A 25859-nucleotide genomic window follows, 5' to 3' on the forward strand; every position below is an offset into this window, starting at 1 on the left:
GATGCAAGAAAGGTACTGAGTCCCTGAGGAGCCAAAAGATGGTATGTCTTTAAGATATGAGGAGAAAGATCTTAACTCGTGGGAAGAAGTTATTATCTTATGGGAACAACGACCCCACATATTGTTCAGATGATCTTTTATCAAGTTCCTATGTTGTGCCAACAACATCTGTATCACCTCAGCGAACGCCTGGATCTCATTCCCAGAAGATAAGACCTTTAGAACAACATATTGCTCTTGTTCCCACGTGGTGGTGACTGTTATTTTGTATTTTCCACTATTTTGCTCTGTTAACGTTTAAAAAACATATGTCTGGGGTTACTAGGGTGATAGAAAGGAGGAGGAGATATTAATCAGGATTTCAACCCAGGAGATCTTAGGGTTTGACAGGCCTTTATTACAACCTGATGCCATGGGATTGATTCCGTTTTAAAGTTTAAAGCCTCACCGCTGTAACTGAATTAAATTGGACTGCAGGGACCTGCAAGATGTTTACAATCACACACTCTCAGTGACTTCAGATGTCCCTCATAAACCTTGCAAAGGTCTGAAGCTGGTACTTGGTGAACACTGGCGCAGACGGACCAGGCCGGCAGGAGGAGGAAGATATGAAAGTCTTGATGGGATGGCGTTGATGCTTGTGGTGATAGTGGTGGGGGGTGGATTCTAGCTCAATGACCTCATCCAGTCTCCCGCCCTCTGGGAGAAAGTGAGCTCATGAGTGTCGTAAAGACAGAAGCATTTACGGTCTCTTAACAGACTTAGATGGCCTTACCCACTGCAGCACACAATCCAATTTACCAGCTTGGACGCTGGATAATGGGACATCTGTGAGAGGATGAATCCCACTCAGAGAGAGTGCGAAAAGGATGGAACAAAAGAAATGAAACGCTCACTCAACAAAATGCCTAGTTTTCAATCAGAGAGCACAGGCACAGTGCTTTTGTCATCTTGTTTTTGTGATAAGTTGTGCTTTTGTGTCTACACTTCTGTCTAGACTTCACCAAAACACCAATCATGTTTCCCAAAGGATTTTGCTATTCCACCATACCTTTCATGTGGAACCAGCTGACAGTTTTGTTCACACTTTATTCTTTTAGGGAAAACTGCAAAATAATTTCAAAAGCCTTCAGGGAAGCTAAAAGAGGAAAATTCTCCAGTGATGTCATGCTAATAAATAATGCACATCTTGGGAGCACATTCATGCTGAGCTGATCCCCCCCCCCCTCACTTTGTGTTCTTCATTTGTTTCCCCCCCATGCAGTTAATGTGAAGAAGATGTGTCTCTTGTTGCAGCCCCGTAAGATGTGCAGATATTTCAGTGAATGAGCGGTCGGCTGACTCCGAAAGGGAATAGGTGGATATTCCACAGGGAATGAAGCACCTCCCCTTTAATCGCTCGGCTGAGTTTCTCTCGGAGCCGTAGTCGCTCTCTTCACTCGCACGCTTCCCGTCAGAGGAACTCAGACGGGTTTGATCGCTCTTGTTTTGCCCCTTTTCTCCTTTCCTTGTCCTTTTGTGGAATAAAAGCAGCCAACAGTGGAAGGTTTAGTCACTGCTCTGTGTCGTTTTATTGTGATCGACATGAAGAAACGCGGAATAAAGACTCCAAAGTGGCTGAAGGACTGAATAGGTTTGGTAAGTGAGAGTGGCTTCGTAGCGCAGCGCTCACTGCTGTTTAAATCCAGTGTTTTGGTGACTGATTTGAGTGGAAGTTTATTTAGAATTAGCTTATTTTCAGCTTACGTTTACAGTTCTCCAAAGAAATCTGTGCCAAAACGAAACGTGCAGCATTTTATGTTTGGCAAATAAAAAAAAAAGGCATATCAGTTAAAAATCAACATTTAAATGTATTGTAACTTTGATGTGTTTGATTCCTCGTTGCACTGATATTCTCTTTCAGTCTTTGTCTTCCCTTTTTTTTCTCTCAGCGTGTTAATGTTGGACTTTATTGCAGGGGTGTGAAATGTAATTGCAGCCTTTGGGTAAAGTCCAGATGCCAGACGTCATTGCTCTCTGCGTAAAACAAAAGCCCAGCTGTTGGTGTAGTTTAATGTCACGAGTGCAGGGAAACGCTGTCTGATTGTGGGTCTGTGATCAGGAGAAAGTTATCCAGCACAAATACTTTAAGAGGATCATGACCTGTGGATTAATATTGTTTTTGTAATAGGATTTTTATTTTTTTTTTCAAATCTTTTGATTGTCTTGTCAAGAACAGAAAAACGCACAGCACGAATCCAATCCATAGCTCACACAGTGAATCTCATCAGGAAACAAGGTCATGCAATAATGAACATGTCTGTCCCTGTGTGCCCCCCCGCAGCCTCCTCCCACTCCACCTCACACCAGCACATTTGGAAGCAGAGCTGTGATGGCCAAGTGGCTGAAAGACTACCTGAGCTTTGGCAAGAAGGTGCCTCCCCAGCCGCCCACACCAGACTACACAGAAAGTGAGATCCTCAAAGCCTACCGGCTCCAGAGGGACCTGGACTTTGAGGATCCCTACGAGGACTCCGAAAACAGGTCCAGGGGTGAGTGTGGGACCTCTGACCCCGCCACACCGTTGTATGGCTCTCCCATGAAGACATCCAGCGTGGACATGAAATCTCCCAAACACAGACTGATCAAAGTGGACTCCCAGGAGCTCGGGCGCACCAAGATCCTCCTCAGTGCTGTCTCTTTAGAGGACCAACAAGAGCCTGTAAGAACCTCAGTTTCTCAGCATGTGTTTTTGTAGGTGTTCAGAGCAAAAAAACAGACGATGAAACATTTTTGTGGTTCCTGTCATGCAAAGTGGAGGAGGGAAGTGAGATGGAGGGTTGAAGGGAAGGCAAGTGACAGATAAAAACACTCTCCCACCTCTCTCTCATCCCAATTTCCATCACTCTGACAGCTTTATTGATCAGACTCCATAAGCAAGTGACTAGTAATGTGTGTCACAAATATGCATTGTTTAAATAAATCACATTACATCCCATGCACCGCATTAATTCGCTACCCGAGATGGAAGAAAGAATTATTGATGGCTTGAGCGGACCATTGAGTTGGAGAGGGTCACAGTCCCTTGAGTTTATGTCCTTCCATAAATAATAAATGGGGTTTGGTTTTGCAAGCTGAGAGAGAGCCCCGCATGAGCACATGTTATGGGCCATATACAGTACGGCGTATGGTGATATGCCAAGGGCCACAGGGAGGTATAATTTATCCTGTGGTGCAGTTTGTGTCATCAGGACTGCAGTGCTCTCCTCGCTCTACTGTGCATGTTGTGCTGTAGAAAACATACACAGCCACTGTGAAGAAAAAAATGCAACCAGATGTTGAGAGAGAGAGTGACAGGAGCAGAAGCAAAGGTTTTACAAGGAAATGGTCTTCACATTAACACAGCTGAGCAAGTTAAGGAGTATTTCCGGGTAGCTGCAGTTAAAATCCATGACTCTGCTCATGGAAAATGCTACAAGTGCAAAAGTCCTGAAGTGGATTGAAGTAATAGCTTTAACTCAAGTCGATAGGTCCCCTCTCTACCCAGCTCTACCCAGCTCTCATTAATTTTCCCAGGGTCTGTGGGAACAGCCGCACTCTAATTAACATTGCAGATTCCTGTGCATCGATAGGTAACCTGTTGCAGAATCATCAAGGGATTAGGATGTAATTTTGCGAGGGCATGCATGTTTAGCTGGAATTTGGGAAGCGAGCCTTGCTACAGTGAGTTCCTTTGTCAGAGAGAGGGAGAGGGAGAGAGAGAGAGAGAGAGAGATGGGAAGAGAGCACTTTGCCAAAGGGTGTGTGTGTTTTGTAGGTATGTGCAAATGTGTGTGTGTGTGAGTGTTTTTGTGTAACCATATGGCGGCCTTTGTAGCTGTCAGAGTGCCAGCTGACCACTGTTTTCCTCCTGGGCCTGCATGAAGGAACAAATGCTCTTGACCAACCAACCAGCTCCCTCTTTAGTCCCTGTGCTTCCTCCCTCCAGCCCAAAACACATCTTCCACATGCAGGATTATTTCTGGCTGTATTGCATATAGCCTGAATGTAGCAGCAAAGATACATTATACATTACCCTCTTCAAGGGTCTAAAGAGGGAACTGTATTAAATAGCTACTAAATATGCAGAGCATTGGTGTGGTATTGTGATGTTGCACACTAAAGGTGCAAATTAGTGTCTTGATGATACTCCAAAAGCATTCTGTCAGCAACCAAACATATATTTAACGTTCCACTCAGTGAGGATGTGATTGCTTGTTACGAGGGTCATGTCGCTCTCTCCTTCTCTGGTCTTGATTAGCTATTGTCTGTGCAGCACTCCTTCCTTTTTAGCTTTTACACAATTATTACTGACTGAATTCTCCTAATTATCAGAAAACACTTTAAACCTAGGATGCTTAAATTCAAGGGTTTCATCCAAAAGTGTGATGTGAAGCTTCTACAAAATGCTGATATGAAAATGCCGGATAAAAGTCAAACTCATCATAGCCTGTGATTGAAATTTCAACTCTTTATGTGTGCATGTAAGAATTATTTGTCTTTATTTCCTAAATAGAAAAAAAAAAAGTTATCTATCTCTAAGGGGGACAAGTTGATGTTCTGTGGCAAAACCCCTTTTTTGTTCATGAGTAAGTGTGTATTTTGTCCTTTAGGTGGTGCCGTCGGCTCCGTTGGTAGGCGATACAGATTATTCTGACCCATTCGATGCTCGCTTGGACCTCAGGCCAGAGCCTGATCTCGGACCTGTTTCCAGTGAGAACAACGGCTACATGGAACCGTATGAGGCCCAGCGGGTCATAACAGGTCAGTGGACTTATACTGCTTAATTAACATTATAGTATTTCAGTGAGCCACATTTTCATCATAGAGCCTTATCTCCATATTTTACTGTTCTTTGTTAGAAAAACAATCATGTTAATATTACAGTTTAAAAACTCTTGGCAGCTCTACACTAGAGTGCTGAAAATGTCCACTTCACTGTGTTTATCACAGGCTGAGTCCACTCTCAGCCTCACGAAATGCCCCTTTTAAGAGATGTCTATCCAGTATCCAGCCTCAGATCCTCCCGCCTCCCTTGTGATTTTCTCCCACATCATCTAGCTCACATCTATCGTTTTCCATTTGTCTCTCCTCCTATTACATCTCTGTCTGCCCCTCTCCCTTGCTCTCTCCCTGCTCTGTCCCACTCATTTAGTGTAAAAGCCTCCCCCCTCCCCTTCCTCCATTTCTCTATCTCTCTTCATCTCGAGGGCTCTCCCCGGCCCTGAGGGGAGTCTGGCTGTCTCTCTTTTCTGTCCTTTAGCAAATTTTACGTCCTGCCCCTTCCGTTGTCACTTGGGCTGCCCTTTTGGTGGTCAGATGAAGTCTGTAATATCAGAATGGAGCATCCCTTTCCCTGCCCAGCTGAGAGACCTTGGAAAAAAAAATTGCCTCTCGCTGCAGCTGGATGAAGCCATTGGAGAGATTAGATTCACAGCGGTGATGGCAGAGGTTTTCAGCTAAGCATTGTCACAGCTCTTGCGTTGATGTTGAATTGAGCCTGTCACTCCGGGGTGTCTGTCTGCCTGCTTTCTTCTGTCTGTCTCTTAGTCTGCTGTGCTCATTAAAAAACACAACAGAGCGGCAAAAGACAGATGCGAGATTGGAATAGTAATTATCTCTCACTGAGACCGGCCTTGGAAAAAAAAGCCACCTGTGAGCTTTGTAGACTGTACTTTAAGGGAAAAAAACAACATCAGTGCTTATAGTTTTGTTATATATGCCTAAACGCTCCTGAGCCCTTCCTGTCGTCAGTCCCCTCAATCTTCAATCTCTGTCACCTTTCTGTCAAATAGCTATTTTCTTTTCTCCCCTGCTCGTGTTTCCCTCCACTATGCTTCCTATGAATTTCTCATTTTATTTCCTTCATGCCTGTTTTTATCTCTCTGCCTTAATCTTCTCCATCTCCAGGCTGCCACTGACACTGCGGGTTTCCAGCGCAGGTAGAGCAGCGTTCAGCCTCACTGTGCCTCTGTCTCAATGACTTAACATCAAACGCTGACAAACCCCCCACCACCCCCGCCGCCTCCCTTCCTTGTCCTTCTCTCCCATCGCCCCCCCTCCTCCCCTTGCTTCCTCACCGCTTCCTTTTCCCCTTCCTTCTCCTCCTGCTCGTCGCCTCACCACCTCCTCTCCCCCTTCGCCTTGCTCCTCCTCTCTTTCCATTTCCCCTCCACCCTCTTCTTCATAACCTCAGGGCCTTTCCCCAGGGCTTCCACTTGGTCGCCATGGTGACTACATTGCCGCCCGATAGCAGTGTGTTGTTGTGTGAAGGTTAAAGTTTTTCTCTGCCTTTCACCAGCAAACCCTTCCATTTAGTCCTGCTCCCTTCTCACGTGAGTGCATCTCCTTTGCAAGGCTGCTGGCTGTGTGCACAAAACATGCTTACTATTTCATTTTTTCCCCATTTTTTCCTCTCCTCTACCACCTGTTTTCCTAAAGGGTACATTTTTGAGGTCAGTATATCAAAGCATCATTGCTGATGGCTAGTGCTGCAGCTTAGAGTCTCCTATTGATGCATTACAAAATCAGATTTCATTCTCTTGCTCTCATCAATACTCTTAAAGCCTTGTATCTCATAGCCACACTTGTCTCCACATAACAGCTGCAGGTGCTGAGAAACATTTCTTGGTTGGAACCCACTGAGAAAGTGATGAAAATGCTAACAAGGGAACATCAATGCTGTAGTGAGCCATGTTAGATTGCTGCTGGGATTCAGGATGGACAAGAGAAGGGGGGCTTGGGTGTCTACAGTGTTGCTACTCAGCATCTAGCCCAAGGCCTTGTTAAGCCCCCCTATATGAGATTCTGAGCCCACAGCAAGCTGTGCAAACATCGTTTGTCTCTCTCTTCTAATTCTGCTCATGTCAGAGCTCAACAGGCTTTTTGTCTTTCTTTCTTGAACAGAATTATGTCTGTGTTTAGGTAAGCTTCAGCGCTGCTGGCAAATACTATTTCTTATCGTTGCTTGTTTTTTTTGCAGATTGGCTAAATGTGACACATCCAAGAAAAATTAGAAATGTTGTGAGCATATGTGCATCTAGGTATGAATTTTTCACATGTGTCCACAGAGCTGCAGCGTGGTCCAGGAGGAGGACGGGCACGGGCCGGGGTGCAGCTCTATGACACCCCGTATGAAGACGAACAAAGCAGGCGCCTAGGTCTGTTATACGGGGAACCTCAGGAGGAGGGCAAGGAGAGCAGCAGGCTGCCGCAAGATGACGAGAGACCGGCTGATGAGTATGATCAACCCTGGGAATGGAAAAAGGATCACATCTCCAAAGCTTTTGCAGGTACCTGGAAAAATTATGGCAGTGCTCTGATACTAAAGTCAACAAAAATGGACTGACAAAGCCCACAAGTAAATTATATAATATGTATATTATATGTTTTCTTGTAGTCCAGGGTTAGGCTATGGAGCTGTGAAATCATGTTTCATTTTGTATTCACAATGGCTATTTTGCATATATATTCACAAGTTTTAAGAGTGAGTAAACCACCTCATTGCCTAACCCATCCTCTGCTCATACTTTGTTGGTTCTTCTGGATTCCCGCTGTCAGGCTCAATCAATAAAAGACAAAACTGCAGTTGTGACATTTATGACAGCTAACCAATTTGCAAGAAGTATTTTAAACTAAACACCCAGTTTAAAGCCCCCATATTGGCAATCATCCATTGTATTGAGTGTCATTGTTCAAGTGTCCTCGAACAATGAATTCCTACCACTTACTGTACCGACAGCTCCTACAGTTTCTGGATGTCAAGCAAAACCAACAATGTATCTCATAAAATATGCCTTTTTTCAGAAAGGTAATCATTCAGAATTGGTGAAAATGGTTAAGACCAGGCTCAGAAAGGGCTGCTTTAAAGGTCACATCCCACACAGAGAGCCCTGCTGCTGATCTACATGGTGAAATACTCATCTAACTGTCCTGACCTTTAATGCAGTGTCTGCCCCCCCCATCTCCAAAGCCTTTTGGACACGGAGTGCTGTGACCTTCACTGTCTCAGCTCCAATGACACATATCATTCTGGCACTTTAACTGCATTTAAACACCTTCTGGTTACTATTGATTTCCTGCTCTCACACATATGACAGACCACAGTCATGACAACCTCTGAAATGTGTGTGTGTGTGTGTGTGTGTGCGCGCATGAAAGAGATACAGTTGACATAAAAAGAAAGTTTGCAGTGTATCAGACATAATCATCATATCTGCAGTTTTTCAAATTTTTTTTTTAAATTTGCACTGATGTACATATGGAACAGTGATTCTCAAAGAAAATTTTTGTACGTATCTTGAACATGACATGAAATGCATGCATTATTTTTCAATCAGTCATGCTTCATTTCAATCTTTTTACTTTCACCAGCCTGCAGTATAAAACACCACTCGGCTGCTGCGTCAAACTGCGCCCCCCTAACAAGCACCTGTCGGGTCAGGAATGACATCTCGTAGAAGCTACTGGTTGCATGGCAACTAATGGCACCACGGGAATTACGTTCGGTCATCAATGCTAGTGCTGTTTGTTGAAGTTAGTGATGGAGACGAGGATGGCGCCAGACAGCATTAAAGAATTCAAAACTATTGCGACTTAACACTAACAACAACAACAACAACGTAATATTAATGGTGTGTTATTGTGATCCTACAGCTCAGCTCCTATAAGCTACCAACAGTGAAAGTCTCTCTCTCTTTCTCTCTATTAGGGAAGCTTGCTGGCAACTTAATGTTTGTTAAATAAATGATTGGTTTTGGAATTATTTTGACCTATGCGTGTATTTTTCCTGTGCGTCCATCAATCTCATGCTGGCTTCTGAAATTGGCTCTCGGTTATCAAACCTTTGAGAGCCCCTTATCAATGTCACACAGTCACAAAGACAGTGGTGTCATTAATTTATTTCTATATTCTGTACCGTGGTAAAAAGCTGAAAAACAAAATAAATTAGAAAAGTTGCAGTGATGGTGAACGTTACCGTATGTTACATCTATTGAATGTAGTTGGAGGGAGGTAGAAGTAAGAGAGACTGAGAGTTAAAGAGAAACAGAATCAGACTGATAGGTCATTTAGGAGTGGATCAGTCTAAGGCATGCCAGGCCAAGCTGGCTTAATTGAGCTGCATCTCCAAGTCAGCAAGGTCAAGGTGATGGGATAATAAATCAACCTTGCCTGGTGTGCACTCCCCCCTCATTCCCGCTCTCCTCCCTCTTCCCGACCTGTCTGCCCCCCTTCTCTTCTCAGTTAATTACATGCCTACATGTGCGTGACTGATCCAGTGCTAATAAGAGAGTGATGGTCAGCGCTCCATTGTCTGGGCATACACACACAGACATATTCATTCACACCGCGATCATGCTCAAATCACATTAGCCAGAGGAGCAGCAAAGAGACACCGTAACTTATTCGAGAGTGGGGATGATTTCAAAAGGAGGCACAGGACAGTTAATTTAAAAGCCAATATCACCTCTCACCTACTTAGCACTCATTCCTGCTTTATGTGTCGTTTTCTTCCTCTCCAGCTCTCCCTCTTTGTGCCACATACAGTATGCACTCCCACAGAGGAGCGCTTACAGCACCATTAGAGGACGTAGTGGAGGAAAACGCTTGTGCAGCTTGAGCTGTCCGACCCCTTGTTTTTTCCATTTGGAGTCAGCACTCTGGCGTTGCTGTCTGTCAGACCAGACCAAAGCACTGAAGTGTAAACACACAAACAGTATTTTCCATTCTCACATTTAATCCATATTCCCAGACCCACTCAGCGTTGCTAGGCACGGCTCACGTGTGAGGGAGGGGAGAGGTGGGGGGGACTAGGATGGAGCAGAAAAAGAGAGGGAGATGGAAAAGATGGGAGGAGGAAAAAAAAGAGATGTGGAGGAGGTATGAGAAAGAGATGGACAGAGAGAGAAAATGGAGAGAGAGGCTGTAGAGAAAGCTGGCTGTAGAGAAATAGAAAAGAACATTCAAGGTTATGGTATGTTTGGTGGCAGCTCAGTGTGTGTTTGTTGAGGCCCAGTGCTTCAGAGGGGAGGGGCCTTGAGGAGAATTAATGGTCGGGGGCTGTAGAGAGGTGAGGCGAAGGGAGAGGAGGGGGAGTCAGGGCCATTGTAGCAGGGTGCAATCAGTCATCCGCTAACACAGGCGCACTCTCTCACACATATATACACCAACGCAGCAGCGGTGACAGGGCTGTCCCCACTGCCCTCCCTCCCTGTAGATGTGACACACTCACTCAGATAACCCGCGACAGGGGGCAAAGGGGGGCATCGCAATCTGCCAGCAGCCTCGCATCATCACCTTCACACACACACACGTACGCACACACACACACACACATATAGATTCTCAACTAGGTTTTCCAGCTCTGATTATCAGGCAGCTAATTCAAGGGTGAGGGGAGGTTGTGTGCATGTTGGCACAAATTAGCGTGTGGGTGTAGAGGGGTTAGGGAGGATTTCTGGTGAATATTGTATGTGGATTACTGTGCATTGCATTCATGCAAGCACTTCTAAACAGAATCTCTCTAATTATGATTTTCACAACTTATCCATGCTTTATCGCCTGAGTGAATATTGCATGTCGTGGCTATTTTTCGACTTGTATCAAAAATAAGCTTGCCTTCAAAGATTTTTATTTATTTTCCAGTGGACACAGAGTCCACTTTAGCCAGCTGTGAGGGTGAGCCCGCCACTACCTGAGGGGTCGGAGGTGACGGGTCCCTCTCAGTCCGGTGGGTTTTAATTATAAGCTGTCACCAGTCACTACCCCCCAGCTCAAATTACAGTAGTTATTCATTCCTGGAAGTCAAGAGACAGTCCAACAGTGTGATAGTAGCCTTGCAGCCATTCACCACCAATTAGTGTGCTAATGAAAGGCACAATCTCATTATCTATCTTATGGCCAAACCTTATGAGCAGATGAATTGGTGTTTCAGGTGTTTCATGTTTGTAAGTTTTATAGTCCGTAGCTTTGAGCCATTTGATGCAGATGATAGGGGTCTGAAGGTGAACAAGTGGGCCCATGATGAGAACCGCAAATCAGCTGGAAATCTGGACGGGGAAGATGAATGAATAACATTGCCACCCCTAGCAATTACTATCATGGTGCCATTGAGTAAAGTACTTATCCTCCACTTGTTCCAATGCAGCTGCTCATTAGGCAACAGCAAAAGACAGGGGCTGTACAGGGAAGCGCCTCAGTATGAATGTGTCCTAAACGCAGGACAAAAAGTTTGTTTTTTTATTGGGTCAGATACTCTTTGCAGCACAAAAAGCCATTAAAAGATACATTGAAATGTGTGTCCTTGGGATCTGAGTAGTTCATTGTCGTTTATATACATTATGTTTGTGTTATTCCAAAGTTTGCCATTTATGGTATCCTGTTGAGTGGAATATCATGACAACTATTGAATGGATTGTCATGAAATTTAGAACAATTTCATGTCACCTTCAGCATGAATTTTAATAACTTTCTCCCTTCACTTTTCATCTAGTGCTATCATTCCAATTTTACTTTTGTGACCAATCATCTGCAAAACTCAGCCTCAGTTGTACTTTGCATTTAGGACAAATGCTAGCATGCTAAACATTGTAAATATTAATATTGTCAGTTCTGAGCATTCTGATGTTAGCATTTAGCTCAAACCACACCAGTGCTTTAGCAGCTTCACAAAGCCGCCAGCATGACTGTAGAGTCTTTTTTTTTTTATCAATCAACAATTAATAAAATAATAATAATAAAAATAATAATTTGAAACATATTCAGAGCATTAGATTACTTAATCTATTCTTGTGTAAATAGCACTGTATATAGAAGTAAAGATTCAGTTTAGAAAAGTTTGCAAGGACACCCTGACAGATGGTTGGTGTGTGTATGTGTTGTGCCTGGTTAGTACTTGAAAGGATAGGAAAAGATTTCCTGAGCTATTCTGTTTTTATGTCCCTGCAGGAGAATAAAACTGTATGTTTGTGTGTTTGTGTGCATGCAGACAAACGTGAACGCTGAAAAAAGGAAAAAGAAAATGAGATTTCCATTTCTGGTGTGATGCTGCTCTCTGTTGCTCTAAGCAGGCCCCGGAGGCACCTGACCAGCTTCTCCATCAATTTACTGGCACAGTGGAAGAGCTCTTAGCGCTCTCTTTCTTTTACTCTTCACTTTTTTTTCTTTGTCACATTTCGTCTCTTTTGCCCCCCCCACCCATCTCCCCTGCTGCTCACAGCTTCTTTTTCTCCTTCAGCGTGAACCTTTACTGACATTAATGAAAAGGCGTATCATTCGTGATTCCCTTTTGCCGACCAGTATGAGAGATGGGGGGGGAATGATGGAAGTAGAGTAGGGCAAGAAAGGAGATGAGCAAGGGAGTATGAAAAGAGAGATAATGCCCCACTTAGAGAAAGAGAGGTGAAAGGGAGGTGAGGAAAAAAGAGTAGTGTTCAATACAGAGAGAAAGACTGAGAGCAGCATGAAGCCACAGAAAAATGGATATAATAAGAGTCTGGAAAATGGATACGCAGACAAGATTGTCAATAATTCTGTGATGCTTTCAATATCAACTTGTGTGCAATGTATTTTTTTTCCCCCTTCACTGGCATAAGGTGTTAATCGTCTATCCTTATGGGGGCCATTTTGCCCGGCAGAAGGTCTTTGTGTGTGGAGGGAGGATGGGATGCCAGGGCTCTTTGAAAAACAGATGTCTTCATTAATGGGTCTAATGACGCTGTTCTATTGTCTTTATCTGCTCCTCCTTTGCTACAAGGACACATAAAACAGCTGGTGTGCTTGAAAAGTCAGCTATCCGTCACTCATGTCAATGTGTCCTGAATGCAACACAAAACCATGTCTGGTCATTGCCTCCCCCTCAGATAATTTCTAGTAATTGTCAGCAGGCAGTTGAGACGCCACACACATGGGATTTGGCAGGCCACAAATTACTGAATTACTATCACCTGTTTCATCAGTGGAGTTAAAATGGGAGACTGAATTGATGAGAAACAGGCTCCTTTGTTTTACCGTATGTAATGAATACAGAGTAGTGGATTTTAAGCACAAATCATGAATATAGGCTGTGAGCACTGATGTGGGCGGGCCTTTGTCCGTAAACCATTAGCGTGTCTCGTTGTCTTGTATTGGAGAACAAAGCAGAGCTCCAACAGCCGCCTACGTATGACGGATCTACAGGTTCCCATTAGAAGTGAATGGAAGCCAGATGTTCCCCTCCAGTGAATGAGTGACATGGTGTGATTGCGTGATTGTGTGTGTGTGTTAGCTTAGTATTCAGCCTTTTGTTATGAGAGTGAGGAGCTCAGGGAAGGTTTGTGTGTGTGATGGTGTGTGTGTTCAGCCTTTTGCAGTGGAAAGAGCCGCCAACGTTCCGATCTTACTCCCAGATAGAAATACACCAGTCTGCCCGATAGATCCTGCAGGTTTAGGAGTTATTACGTGGGTTATCCTAAATCTAAGGAAAAGTCTGTGGTTTTAATATGAATATTTGTGCATATTGATTTCTTGATAAAGACATCTTTACATATTCTTACAGGCAGTAGAAAGATTCATCTTGTGGCTTCAGGAAACGACGTTTTAAATCAGGAGATACTGTCAATTAACTAGCAGCCCATTTAACAGCATTTCACATCAAATCCCTGAGCTAGATTGTGAGCGTACAAAGACTGAGCAGTCACCCAAACATAGACAGAAGCACAGGACAAAAAACATTAGTACTGCTGTCTGTTTGATGTCTGGCCGCTGCTGGCTGTCTCTGTTGTGTGTTTTTGTGTGTGTGTGCAAGTCACATTGTAAGCTGGAGAGACACAAAAATCTGTTATGTGTCTGATGAATTCAATTTACTGTGCAAATCAGACTGTTTCAGTGACATTATCTTGTTATTTCAGAAGCATTAAGGTTTCTATCTTGGACTTTAGGATCCAGTCATCTACTTGTTTTCATTCTGCTCATCTAATCAGGAAGGTATTTACTGCTTAGCTGCAGGATGAACGCATGATGACTACCTGCTATGACAGAGAGAAGAAAACTAGGAATAAATCCTGTTCTTCTGGGTCTAAAAGAACAGGATTTAATTGAGGAATTAGTTGAATGATTAGCCTTATATCGATTTATTATGAGTTGATCAAGATAAGTGAAACAGGTACTGTTTTAAATGTCCATGTCCAAATCAAAAAGCAGCCATCAGGATTAGACAATGGAAACAACAGAAATCATCTCACCACCTTTGGCAGATTTCTTTTTTCACTTTTTTGGAGGTGGGAAAATATAATTTTGAGATTTAGGAATACTAGACAGAATGACTTGTTAAGTGGTATAACAGCCACCCAAACACTGAAGGACAGGGATCTTGATGGGATTTTCTCCTCCGCCTGTGTAACACCAATACCTGAGCTTATCTGTCGCCCAGATAGCTGAGCACATTTTTGATCTGTAATAAATTATCTCGGCTGTCTCTATTCTCTCTCTCTCTGCTTTCTTGTTACCCTTCATTGCTTTTGTGTGCTTCTCATTTACACCCCTCTCTCTTTCCATGTGTCTCTCTCAGTTTTTCTTGAGAATTAGAGGTGTGAAATGTGATGTGGTGGCGAGCGGGCAGGCAGCACAGTGTGGCGGTGGTGTTGTTTCGGAGTGTCAGGTGTGCTTGTGTGCGTGTGGACCTGTGTGTTGGCGTGCATGTCTCCCATTGAGGGGTGCCAGGCCACACTTTAATCCTGGCTTTAGCGGTGGTGCGGCCCGCTCCAGATGGGGCCATTGTACTGCGCCATGCATCAATAATTCACAGAGAGCCAGAGAAAGTGGCGGAGTGTGTCTGCCTGCTCAATAATTAACCAGGGAGGGAGAGAGGCATGTATGTACAGCCTGGGTCTCTCTCCAAACGCCTATTCAAATGGCCTTTGATGTCGCGGGCCTGGGGGGTCTTTGGATTTGTCGGCTCATTAAGACGTCACCCCTCTTTTCTTTTATTTGTTTTGTAATCCGGTTTTGCACTGAGCAGGAGCTCAATGTACGGTGTGGAACTGGCAAATTTCATAATGTACGTGTGTCCGTGTGTGTGTGTTGGGCTGCAGTAATGACTGCTACAGTAGATTGTTGCCTGCCATGGTAGATAATGAGCTATTTTCAGTTCTGTCTCACAGTGCACCTTCTGCCACTCTCCTCCTGTAGGTAGGACAGTGAATGGAGCATTATTCTGTCCCCATGCTCCTCAGTCTCACTGCACTGTGGGTGGCAGTGCACAAGAAGTCACGTTTTTGTTTTCATTGTGTCTACTGCTACCAGACAATTTCTTAAAGTGGATTCGTTCAGATGTCTATAAATAATGCAGCCTTTTACTTCTCCTGTCCGCTCTGTTTCATCTTCTTTGCTCTCTTCAGTCTTATCTCACGTGATAAATGATTGCAAATACAGGGCCTGAAACACTAAGACTATGTTTTTCCACAAGTGTGATGAAGCAAGGAGATGGGAGGTAGAGTATATTACTTCTCTTCATGACAGGAGGTATAGTTAACAACATTTCATGACACCATATCGTTTTCTTCCACCTCTTCCACATCTCACTTTTCGCCTCCACTCTCCTCCTCACACTAAGACCTGATTTCAGCCTCACTTCTTAATCATCCCTTTTTTCACACATCTTCCTTAAGTTAACTTCAGACCCATCTGCTGTTTTCTCACTGTGTCGCTCCCTTTTTCTCTCGCCTTCTCCCCGCTCCTCTCCCCTCTATTAGAAATGAGGGAGATGTCGGAGTTGCCCTGGCCTGCCCCAGTGGGTCAGCTGGAGGAGGAGCCCCCTGTCAGAGAGCAAGGTGACCCCTCACCCTGAACACAACCTCCCTCCCCTCCCCGCCCTCCTTCATCACCCCAAACACACCCATATGCAGTCACCCTGACCTTTGTGACCCAAACTGTTGCCCCTCATCTACTCTACCTCCATCCTCAACCCCCACGCGGCCTGCATCTGCACCACCTGCATCTCTCCCTGCCTGCTGCGGTTGTTGGGTTGTCTGGTGTTATGGGCTTAAAGCACTCCCTCTTGCATTTATCATGCATGAAAAGCTCCCTGTAAATGAGGATGTCTGGCTTGCTCATGTCAGAGTGCTTAGTAGTGCTGTGGTGCACTTAATGTTTAATTACAAGTTCTGTAGATTGAATTTCGCCAAAATTAGGCTCAAAGGGGGTAAATAACACAGTCTGTGCATCTGATTTGCTCCAGCATAGCATCAGTATAGTTAATATCACAAAATCTGCAGTGTAGTAGAAGTGGAAGACAAAGCCGTGCACCAGAGCCAACCAGGAAAGACGCCAGCTTCCTGCCTCCATCTGCCCCCGTGGACTCATAAAAATGTTGATGATGGTTATTTTGATGATGCTGATAGTTTTGCAGTCTGTCACACCGGGACCTGCTGTCCTCTAGTCCGACCCATCCATGCAAGGTCTCTGCGGTGCATGCGTGGTTTTGTAATAGCCGGATGTTTAATGTTTACCCAAGCCTGACTGTGAGGTTTAATCCCTTTTGATCATAGCACTGCGTAAAAACTGTGACTCACTTTTTCTGTCCTCGTCTGCCAACAGTGCAGTTTGACGGCGCTGAGTGGGACCGCTCCTCGTCGCCCACAGAGCGGTTGCGTGCTCCAGGGCCCAGGTCCAGCCCGCTAGCAGGAGGGGGGATGAAGTTTCGAATGCAGGAAAGCCACAACATGGTGGGGGAGAGAGTGGATGCTAGTCTGCCTCTGGAAAAGCAGGTGTATGTATGCGGTTTTCTGTTAAACCCACAGGAGCTACATTAAGACATATCAGTTGCTATGTGTCAAGGCCACACTCCAGTTTAGGTTTAATCACATTAAGAAGCTTACATGCTTTGGTACTCAGTTAGATAATTCAGTTAGACAGATAATGATTGAGTGTGTTTTTTTGCCATTAATTGAATTACCTTGAATATAATACAGGATAAAGACATTACTGTCCAAGAAGAAAAATGGCAGTGATATTACTGGTCCTACAAATGACATGAGATGACTTCAAATTGTACCCACAATGCTGTGCAAGGTAAAATATTTGCACATGGAGCAATCCAGGTACAGTAAAGAGTAAGAATCTGCATTACTCTGATGAAAATTAGAACATCCTATTAATCTGGAAATTGGCTGGAAATGTTTCTGCATGACTGTCATGTACATACACTCATCATACATTGTCATAAAAGTGATTTTGAATATTTGAGAGAGAAGAGGGTTGTATATCTGACAAATTAAGCCAAAAATCCATTTTACTGTGCCACTTTGATCTATTAAGGGTGTGAACACATTAAAACAAAACAGTTATGTGTTTTGGCTAAGCAGCACTCATCAGAGCTTACAGAACTGCAAAAGGTTAAAATAAAAACTAATTAAGTCAGAACATTAAAAACACACATTTACTTTGGTCCTCTAATTCCAGACATCATTGGTGTAATTTATGTGCCGTTTCTTTGCACATAAAAGGCTGTTTTACTAATGAAATCCAGGCACATGACACCCCTTAAGCACACAGGCACATGGGCGCACACATGACACACACACAGTGTTGTACTCAAACACCTACATGTGCACAAATTCTGTTGAGGATGGCAGTTCATTATTATGCCCCATTACATCCAGATGATCACGTAAGCGCTGTTATAAGCTTCGTGGTTTCCTTCAGGTTTGCTTTAAACAGAGAAATGGTGTCAACCTGTAGCATTCAGGACACCCGGCCAAGTCATGTCCTGGTATTGTAGCACCACTAGAGGCATGGCTGTATGAGGAGTAATGTTAGTCAGCCTTTCTGAAAAAATAATAATAATAAATAAATAATTTGTCATTATTTGCCCAATACCTTATGACAAAACACCTCAGAAACAAATAAAAAACCCCATAAATCTTAAGTGTACTCCGTTTTTTGTATGAATTATCAAATATTAGCGTACTTACATGCTAAGCTAAGATGATGAACTTGGTGAACATTACCTGCTTTCTATCTATGTGCATGTTAGCATTGTCATTGAGAGCATGTAGCTCAAGAGCTGCTAGCATGGCTGTAGACTCTTTCTTGTTAGAACTGAGTTTGAGTATGATGTACAAGGTCATGTGCTGATAAAAGACCCGCAGCAGAGTATGAAAGCTCAAAGCAAGAGCACCCCGCCATGGTGTTACAGACTGTTAATGACAATTTATCATGAAAATAGAGGCCAAAAGGGCATTTTCTTATTTGGAGTTACATAGTGTCTAATCTTGAGATGTATTGCTGTAATTATCAGCTTGTGGTATCAAATCAATAAGATCATACTACAGAGTTTCTTTGCCAATGTTGACATACAGCAGCAGAAGGTGTAAAAATATGTTGGAATGACACTCGACATTGACACTTTAACAATATCTTATTGTGGTGTGTGTGTGTGTGTGTCGATCAGGTGGTACCACGGCTCACTGTCGCGTTCGGAGGCAGAGTCTCTTCTAACGCTGTGTAAAGAGTGCAGCTACCTGGTTAGGAACAGTCAGACCAACCGCTCTGACTACTCCCTGTCCCTACGGTAAGACTTGGACGTGCACACGCATGCACACAAACACACTAGCAAACACCTCGGCATCCTCAATGTCGTTCTCTGAGCTCTCAGCTTTACAATTTAATTCCACTTTCTCTTTTTTTTCTGTCATGCGACTCAAGAATGTGTGCAAGGTGTGTGTGAAGCCACCTGAGCCACTGATCTCATATCGCAGCCTCCACACCTCTCCATCTGTCTTCCCCCTGTCTCTCCCTCCCTCCCATCAACTATCACCCCCACTCAAGATCACTGCCGCACTGATTCCTCTCCCGATACTCATTTGCAGGGCACAATACTGCTTATCTGGTCAAATCTTTCCCTTGTAATTACCATGATCCATCGTCCTGGCCTCACTCAGCTCTCCCATCATCCCTCTGTCCTCACCCCATCCTTGGCCCCTCTCTGTGGCCTCTCTCTTTGGCCCCAGTGGGCACACTAAGTGGTAATCAGGCAGGTAGAGCACACTTCACTGCACACATCGTCCTCCCCGTAATCACTAATGAATATGAATCACCGTCTGTGGGCCACACAAGAGGAAATCAGGAAGGGAAGAGGGAGGGAGGTGGGGGGGGGCAGGAGTGTCACTGTGTTGTGCTGACATATAAACAAGCTCATGCATTACTCATTTACATGAGTAGAGTGACTTTGACACACACACATGCACACACACACACACACTGCACATTTTCTTAAGCAACAGGGTCGCTACTGGCACTGATTCCACAGCTAAAGCGTGTAGGGTTTGAAAGAAGTCGTGTATCTAAACTCCACAAAAACTACAAAGTCTATCAACTAACAACGGAAAACACGGCACAGTCTGAACAGTTGAAGCCACTCAGCTCTTTAATCAGCTCAGAGAGAAACTTCATGTTCATTCAACCTTTATTTTTTCATTCTAATCAATGGTAATAATAATGATTATAATATTGCTTAAAAGAAGTCAGATGGGAGGAGAAACAAGAGCAGTCGGATGATACAGGTTTTAAAAAAAGCTTCTGATGAGCTAAACCTGAAGGCGAATGGTGGAGTTAAGATGTTGACCTACTTTGACCTGTCTTAGTTTCCTGTGCAATGAGTCACTATTACCAGTGTTTTTGGTAAACTCAGTGTAGTTTTTAAGTCATAATGTGCCCAATGTTTTAAATGCGTGTCCGTTTTCATTGTCTCATATATTGCATCCCCTGTCCTCCATCTTTGTGGTCCACACTTGCCACTGGACTACAATACCCTTGAGTTTAATCTTGTGTCAGATGTTTTGCATCATGGCCATTTACTGAAATGTATAAACACACTCTTGTTTGTGTTGTATGCCTGAAGAGGATTTATGACTGCAAACGAGGTGCAACAAGGACAATAACAAGTTGCACAAAAAACAACGGTGGTTTAGATGATATGTTTAATCCAGTGACTTTTCTTATGAGATCAGATCAGATCACTTGTGTTTCCTACCTCTTGGACTTGTAGCAATACTATCAGCAATTGCTTTGGTGACTACAGTGTTATCATAACTTATTAGAAACGGCAGCCAAAACTACAAAAGCAAGGTTGTAATGGAAAGGAATTTAGGTATCTATATATTTATCAGGATGTTGTGATTGGTTTGCTGGTTGTTGTAGGACACTGACATGGCCGCCATGATGTCAATATAGCCTTCAGCACGGACAGCTTGAGTAATTACAATCAGTGAACCACATCTACGCTATATTAAGATAACGCAGTAATGTGGACAATGGGAGGAATGATGAAGGTTGTTGAAACCAACATGAATATTTATGAAAGAGCACTGCTGGTAGGCTCTATTGTACCATGAGACACAAAGGGTCCCCAAAACAAACAGGGCTGAAAGAAAGCACACTATCAACTGAGCTCTGACGTAATGAAGCATCAGTCCTCTGGAGGCCAGTGGGACGGTCATAAACTGCCTGTTGTTTGGCTGTTTGTAGTCACAGTGAGCGTTTTTGGGCTCACCGCTCTTTAAAATTTAATTTGGTTTACTAGAACAATGACAATTATGGTGACCACTTTCAGCCCTTTTCTTTCCCTCTGCTTCTATAATTAGACATACATCATGGCTGGCTGACTGGCTCTTAAAGGGGAAGCCCTTCATGGTTGTCTGGCACTTAAAGGGAAGGAACCAATGTGGGTCTCTCGGCCAAGCCACTTTCACAGTCCGGCGTTCTTCTCTCTCACTCTCTCTGGCTTTGTCCCTCTGTGTGCTATTACGCCACTCATTCATCCATCATAATGTCCTTTGCGTCATAATTTGTGACATGGTGTTAAATCTTAGTTAGAATCATCTCCTCAAAGTGCAGGAAAAAGAAGTGAATATAAATCCAGGCTGTCATTATATGACAAAATGTGTGGAAGGCTGCATGATGTTTTATGTGCCCCACATTTCACGCCATCCCTCTTTTCTCCTTCACACTTCTTTTTCACTTTCACATTGGATCCCTCCTGCTTCTTTCTTTTTCTTTTGTCTCCATCCTTTCTCAATCCATTCTTCCTGTTTTTTACCCACAGGAGCTGCCAGGGTTTTATGCACATGAAGTTCACCCAGTACAAAGACGGCAAGTACGTGCTGGGGCAGAACAGCCCTCCGTTTGACACCATCCCAGAGGTCATTCACTTCTACACCACGCACAAACTCCCGATCCGAGGTGCCGAGCACCTGTCTCTGCTGTTCCCCGTGCTGGTGCAGACACTCTGACTGAACCTGATGCTGTTCGTGGACCTCTTGGATTTCATTGTGATCAGACACTTAAAACTTGAATGTTTGATGGGAGCTTCCCAGCCGAGCACCAGTTCCCTCCTCTTGTTGGACTGGACTATTTCTTGATGATTCAGCACCCCAGGGGCTAATGCCCTAACCCACCACTGCTGTCGTACCTGTGCCAAGTGTCTCATGGGGGAATCAATTCATATGAAATGCAACACATGAACCCTAGGCTACGCTGTAACTCCTCTCTCTCATCGCCTTGCTGAACCGAGGGGGCTGACTTCAGGACATCTGTAATTTTCCCTTTCCGCATTACATATCTTTCACAGCTGACTGAAATGCAAAGTTAGAAGAGCTATAGCTGGGAGTATATTCTGAATGTACTGATTCCCCAGTTTACAGAAGATTTAGATTTAATTACTGCTGTTCCACAAAAAAAAACCTCATTGACACTGGTAAAAATATTGCTGTTGTTGGGTGAAAACCTCTCAAGTCACATTTTGCTGATGTTTACACCAGGATCAATAAATTGTACTGTATAAGATGAGAAATCTTTTTCATCCTCGGGTTTGAGAAACCCTTTTGTAAGTGTTGGAAAATGTGAATTTTCCAATCAAAAAACAACATTATTTTCAAAGACATAACGTTTTTTTTTACCAACAGCAGTTATATTTCAGATGCTTTTCTACACAAAGCCACACCTGTTAATTTTCATCCAGTCTGTTCTGTACTGTTATGCTGCTGTATGTTGAGGATTTGCTTGACATATCTACTTGTTACTTGTTGATTGTTCATCGTAAGCAACAGAGAAGCTGTGTTGTATTGGTACTTGTGTTGACCTTGCTGACCTGTATCTCTTGTTGGTTGCCTGCGTTGCATTTGGCAGACAATGCTGGGTTTGTTAAAAAGCAATCTGTCACTGTTGTCATTGTCTTTTCTCTGACTTAAAGCTTAGCTTAGCTTGAACACTTGCAAACAAACTCTCAAGCTCTGTGATTGTCGGCCACGTTCTCACACCTCCTACATATTAGAGCGCAGATTTTTCAGCTGGCCAAGTTGTTACATGCTGGTCGGTGAGTTGTATTTGCGTTACACGCTTGCCATCTGGAATGGCTTCCCGGCTTCCCACACACTGCATCCAGACAGTGGATGCAGCGTGTGGCAAAAGCTGGCTTTCGAGGGGTGCCAACACCTTCCAAACACTTTCAAACTCACCATTAGATATGATAAATGACAAAAAAAATGAAATGATATAAATTATTCCTTGATCCAATTGACTGGGTTGTAATTATTGTTATTATTGTGGCAATTTTCTGTCACTAGTAAAAGATGACTATGTTTAATTTAAATGCTGTGCTGAAGCACACATCATCTGTATTCAAACTGTTTCTAAAACATGTTTATTCTACATTTAGATCTTTTTATAGATCAGTGACTCCCAACCTGGGGGGCTGGGACCCCCACAAGACATTTGAGGATGAATCGTGGTAGAAAATAGCAACAACTATATTCCGCTACACAAAATCATGTTTATTTTCAGACTTTGTCTACCTTTTTCTCATTTATTGTGAAAAAACTGTTATTGTGTGTTTTTTTTATTTCCTCTTCAGGCGTCTAGAAATGAGTCAAAAATAATTGGTGAAGGGGCATTTGCTGTTTTAGTTTCCACAACTCGTAAACATGCAGCCTGTGAGTGGTCACAACATGGTATGGAGTCGCTAATGTAGATGAAAAATGCCTTTGGTCCTGTGTTATATTCAAGGAGAAATCACCTCAGAAAGTATTGCTTATCATATTTTATACAATAGACCCATTGGCGACCCAGAAAAAAGAAAAAGAGACACAAAGGACTTGGCAAGATTGTACCCTTCACACACTCAAATTGCACACATTTGCTTTCCTTCATCCATTAACAACAGGGTTGGGAAGGAGAGGGTGAGGACTGGGGGTGAGGTGTGGCTGAGGGGGGTGAGGCAGCCCTCATTATTTGGGCTGTGCTGCAGTGAAAAGCACTGGGATTGCTTTCATTACTGAGCCAAATGAAATAGTGGAGGCTGATTACCCGCGTGACGGAGAGGGGAGACGGGCTGGATCACTCTCTATTGGGGAGAAAGAGTGAAGGAGGGAAATGAGGGAAGGGGGAAGGAGGGCGGAGAAGGGAGACGCTGCCTGCCTGTACATCCCCAACAAGACTCCAAATAAGTGTGTGTGTGCATGTGTGGGTGTTTGTGAGTGTAAGAGAGACTGTGACATGGAGGGGGGGCTGCTAGAGTCCCATTTTTCAAACAAGGCTCCCTGGGGAGGGATATGAATAATAACGACAGTGGCAGTGCAGCGTGTAAAATCAAACAAATATCAGGCTCCTATTTCTCTGGCTTTTGTATAGCTCTTACCTCGTCTGTGCTTTTTCCCTTTATTTCTATTAGCTAGTTTCCAGTAGACTGAAGGATACCTCATACAAAGCTATATTGTTATAAGCACATTTGTGTCGGCTGGAACAAATGGCAGCATCCTCGCAGAATTATGCCAAGATTCTGGTGTGTGTAAATTTTGAAGTGTGTGTGTGTGTGTGTGTGTGTGTGTGTGTGTGTGTGTGTGTGTGTGTGTGTGTGTGTGTGTGTGTGTGTGTGTGTGTGTGTGTGTGTGTGTGTGTGTGTGTGTGTGTGTGTGTGTGTGTGTGTGTGCAGCTGTCATATCAGAATCCGAATGTGTGTTTCAGATCTGGGGGGTGTCAACGATTATGCGGTGACAGCAGCTGGTAATCCATCAGACAGGCTTGCAGGAATGAACACCTGTGATCACCACAGAGCCATGAACATGTTAGGAAGCCACATAACATGCACACACATGCATGGCCCAAAGAAAGTATGCTTGATAGGTAGATAGCGTTTTTACAGGCGATATTTTTACCTGCCATGGTAGGAAAAGAACAGGTGTAAATATAACAGTTAAAAATGGCTGAATTCCATTTAGCTGCAACTGTTTCGGGTTCCTGGTTTTGTGCCTGTTGGCTCACCGTCACCCTGTCTTGATTTAATGGAACAATGAATGATTTATTGTGTTTATGTTTTTAGTATTTGTTTTCTACTATTGCAAGTTGCTGAGAAAGAATAGGTTGTAAACATTTGACAAAGATATGAAGGGACACTATCTGATATTCAATCATTACTTGAAAACAAGTACACTACTATTTTGTCCAGAACTCAATCAGACAAAAGAATCTCAATCTCAAGAGACCATCCAAGGTTCAAAGTCACGTAAGGTAGAACATTGACAAAGAGATTTTGACTTCACATTAAAAGTGGTTTAGTTTAAGGGGAAATTCAGCAAATTCTCACTGTACCTCCACAAAGTTAGTGGACTTGTGAGAGACATTTAAAAAGCGATGAAGCCAAAATCATAGCCACAGAAGCAGCCATATCCTGACATTAGTAAGGGTCAAGTTTCAAAAATGCTCACACCCCCTACACACAGCCCTTATTTTTCAGACTGACAGCTGATTTCACAGACTGAGTAGCACTCCTCCTAACAAGTAAACTGGTACTCATGTGTACTGCAAAATTGTTGCAGTTTCGTTTTCTTATGTTGCAATAGTCAGTTACATCAAGACTACGCTTGCACATTGCAGATGAATCAGATTAGCTGCAGTATCGAGTGACGGAACTTTAAGCTTCATTGTTGCCTACTTAGTCACGAGAAAGATTTTGAAACCGAGTTGTCAACTCTTACATGAGATCTACCCTTGAGGTCTTTCACACAGACGCACAAACCTCCAGGCTGCTCGCGTGCACAGAGGCAGGGAATCAGCCAGCTGTACACACACACTCAATGCCACAAGTGAGGGAAAGGACGTGCATGTCAGACTAAAAGGCCGCCGTCCTCCCTCTCACTTATCCCCTATCCCAGACATGCTAATCCCTGCAGTTGTGGCAGGCAGGCGTGGAAGAGATAGATTGGAGGTCAGTTTGAGCAGGTGTGCGCATGCCGTCAGGCCCTGCCAGGAGAACGCCGTCAGAGAAGTGTTCGGGAGAGAAAGCAGCTGCTGTTTAGGGGGTTTGGGGAGAGGGGAATGTTGAGAGGAAGACGTTGGAGGAGATTGCTTATGCACTCCTGCCCTCTATCTGTTATGGTATAATGGCATTGAAAGGCTGGCTGCAGAGAGACTGATGAATACAGTTTGTGTTGATATAACCTTTATTTAATCAGGTAGTCACCATCTCTTTTACAAGAGAGACATCAGAGGAAATAGAACAGAGATAAGACACCTTGCCAAACCACACCAGTCACATACAAGCACATACAGATGGCATTAGAAAAAATACACACTCTATCTCTAGGGTGGTAAAAAGGGTGAGTAAGTGACATCCGAGTTTTAATGTCTTTTCTAAGCTCATTCAATTCATGGTGCGAAGGAACAGTGAAACAGTCTGCCCAGGTCCAGCATTTACTCTTGAGATATCAAAAGTCAGCCAGTCCAAGTATCAACTCTGATGAGATGCGACACACAGAGGCAGCTTAAGTAGGATACACTTCTAAACAAAAATGAGTGTGTAGTTTTCCTCTTGT

The 25859-nt window shown here is 43.7% G+C and overlaps 1 protein-coding gene across 2 annotated transcripts; it reads left to right on the forward strand.

Annotated features, from left to right (window-relative positions):
* Positions 1–1452: 1452 nt before the first annotated feature.
* On the forward strand, positions 1453–22206 carry shdb (Src homology 2 domain containing transforming protein D, b). Of its 2 annotated transcripts, XM_070832671.1 has the most exons (8): positions 1453–1638; positions 2324–2701; positions 4632–4782; positions 7089–7310; positions 15747–15824; positions 16591–16762; positions 18446–18565; positions 21098–22206. In XM_070832671.1, exons 2-8 carry the CDS (start codon positions 2372–2374, stop codon positions 21282–21284), a joined length of 1260 nt encoding a protein of 419 aa, XP_070688772.1. In that variant the 5' UTR covers positions 1453–1638; positions 2324–2371; the 3' UTR covers positions 21285–22206. The 2 variants fall into 2 exon arrangements, with proteins under 2 accessions (XP_070688772.1, XP_070688773.1); XM_070832672.1 differs by lacking the exon at positions 15747–15824.
* Positions 22207–25859: the final 3653 nt, after the last annotated feature.

The sequence above is a fragment of the Pempheris klunzingeri genome, chromosome 6, assembly GCF_042242105.1.
Source record: "Pempheris klunzingeri isolate RE-2024b chromosome 6, fPemKlu1.hap1, whole genome shotgun sequence".
Taxonomy (NCBI): Eukaryota; Metazoa; Chordata; class Actinopteri; order Acropomatiformes; family Pempheridae; genus Pempheris; species Pempheris klunzingeri.

Excerpts from the sequence above, each read along its gene's own strand:
- shdb (XM_070832671.1), top strand. The coding sequence starts at position 2,372 with ATGGCCAAGTGGCTGAAAGACTACCTGAGCTTTGGCAAGAAGGTGCCT. Across the intron at positions 4,783-7,088 it reads GGCCCAGCGGGTCATAACAG|AGCTGCAGCGTGGTCCAGGA; the intron begins GTCAGTGGACTT and ends ATGTGTCCACAG. Across the intron at positions 18,566-21,097 it reads GACTACTCCCTGTCCCTACG|GAGCTGCCAGGGTTTTATGC; the intron begins GTAAGACTTGGA and ends TTTTACCCACAG.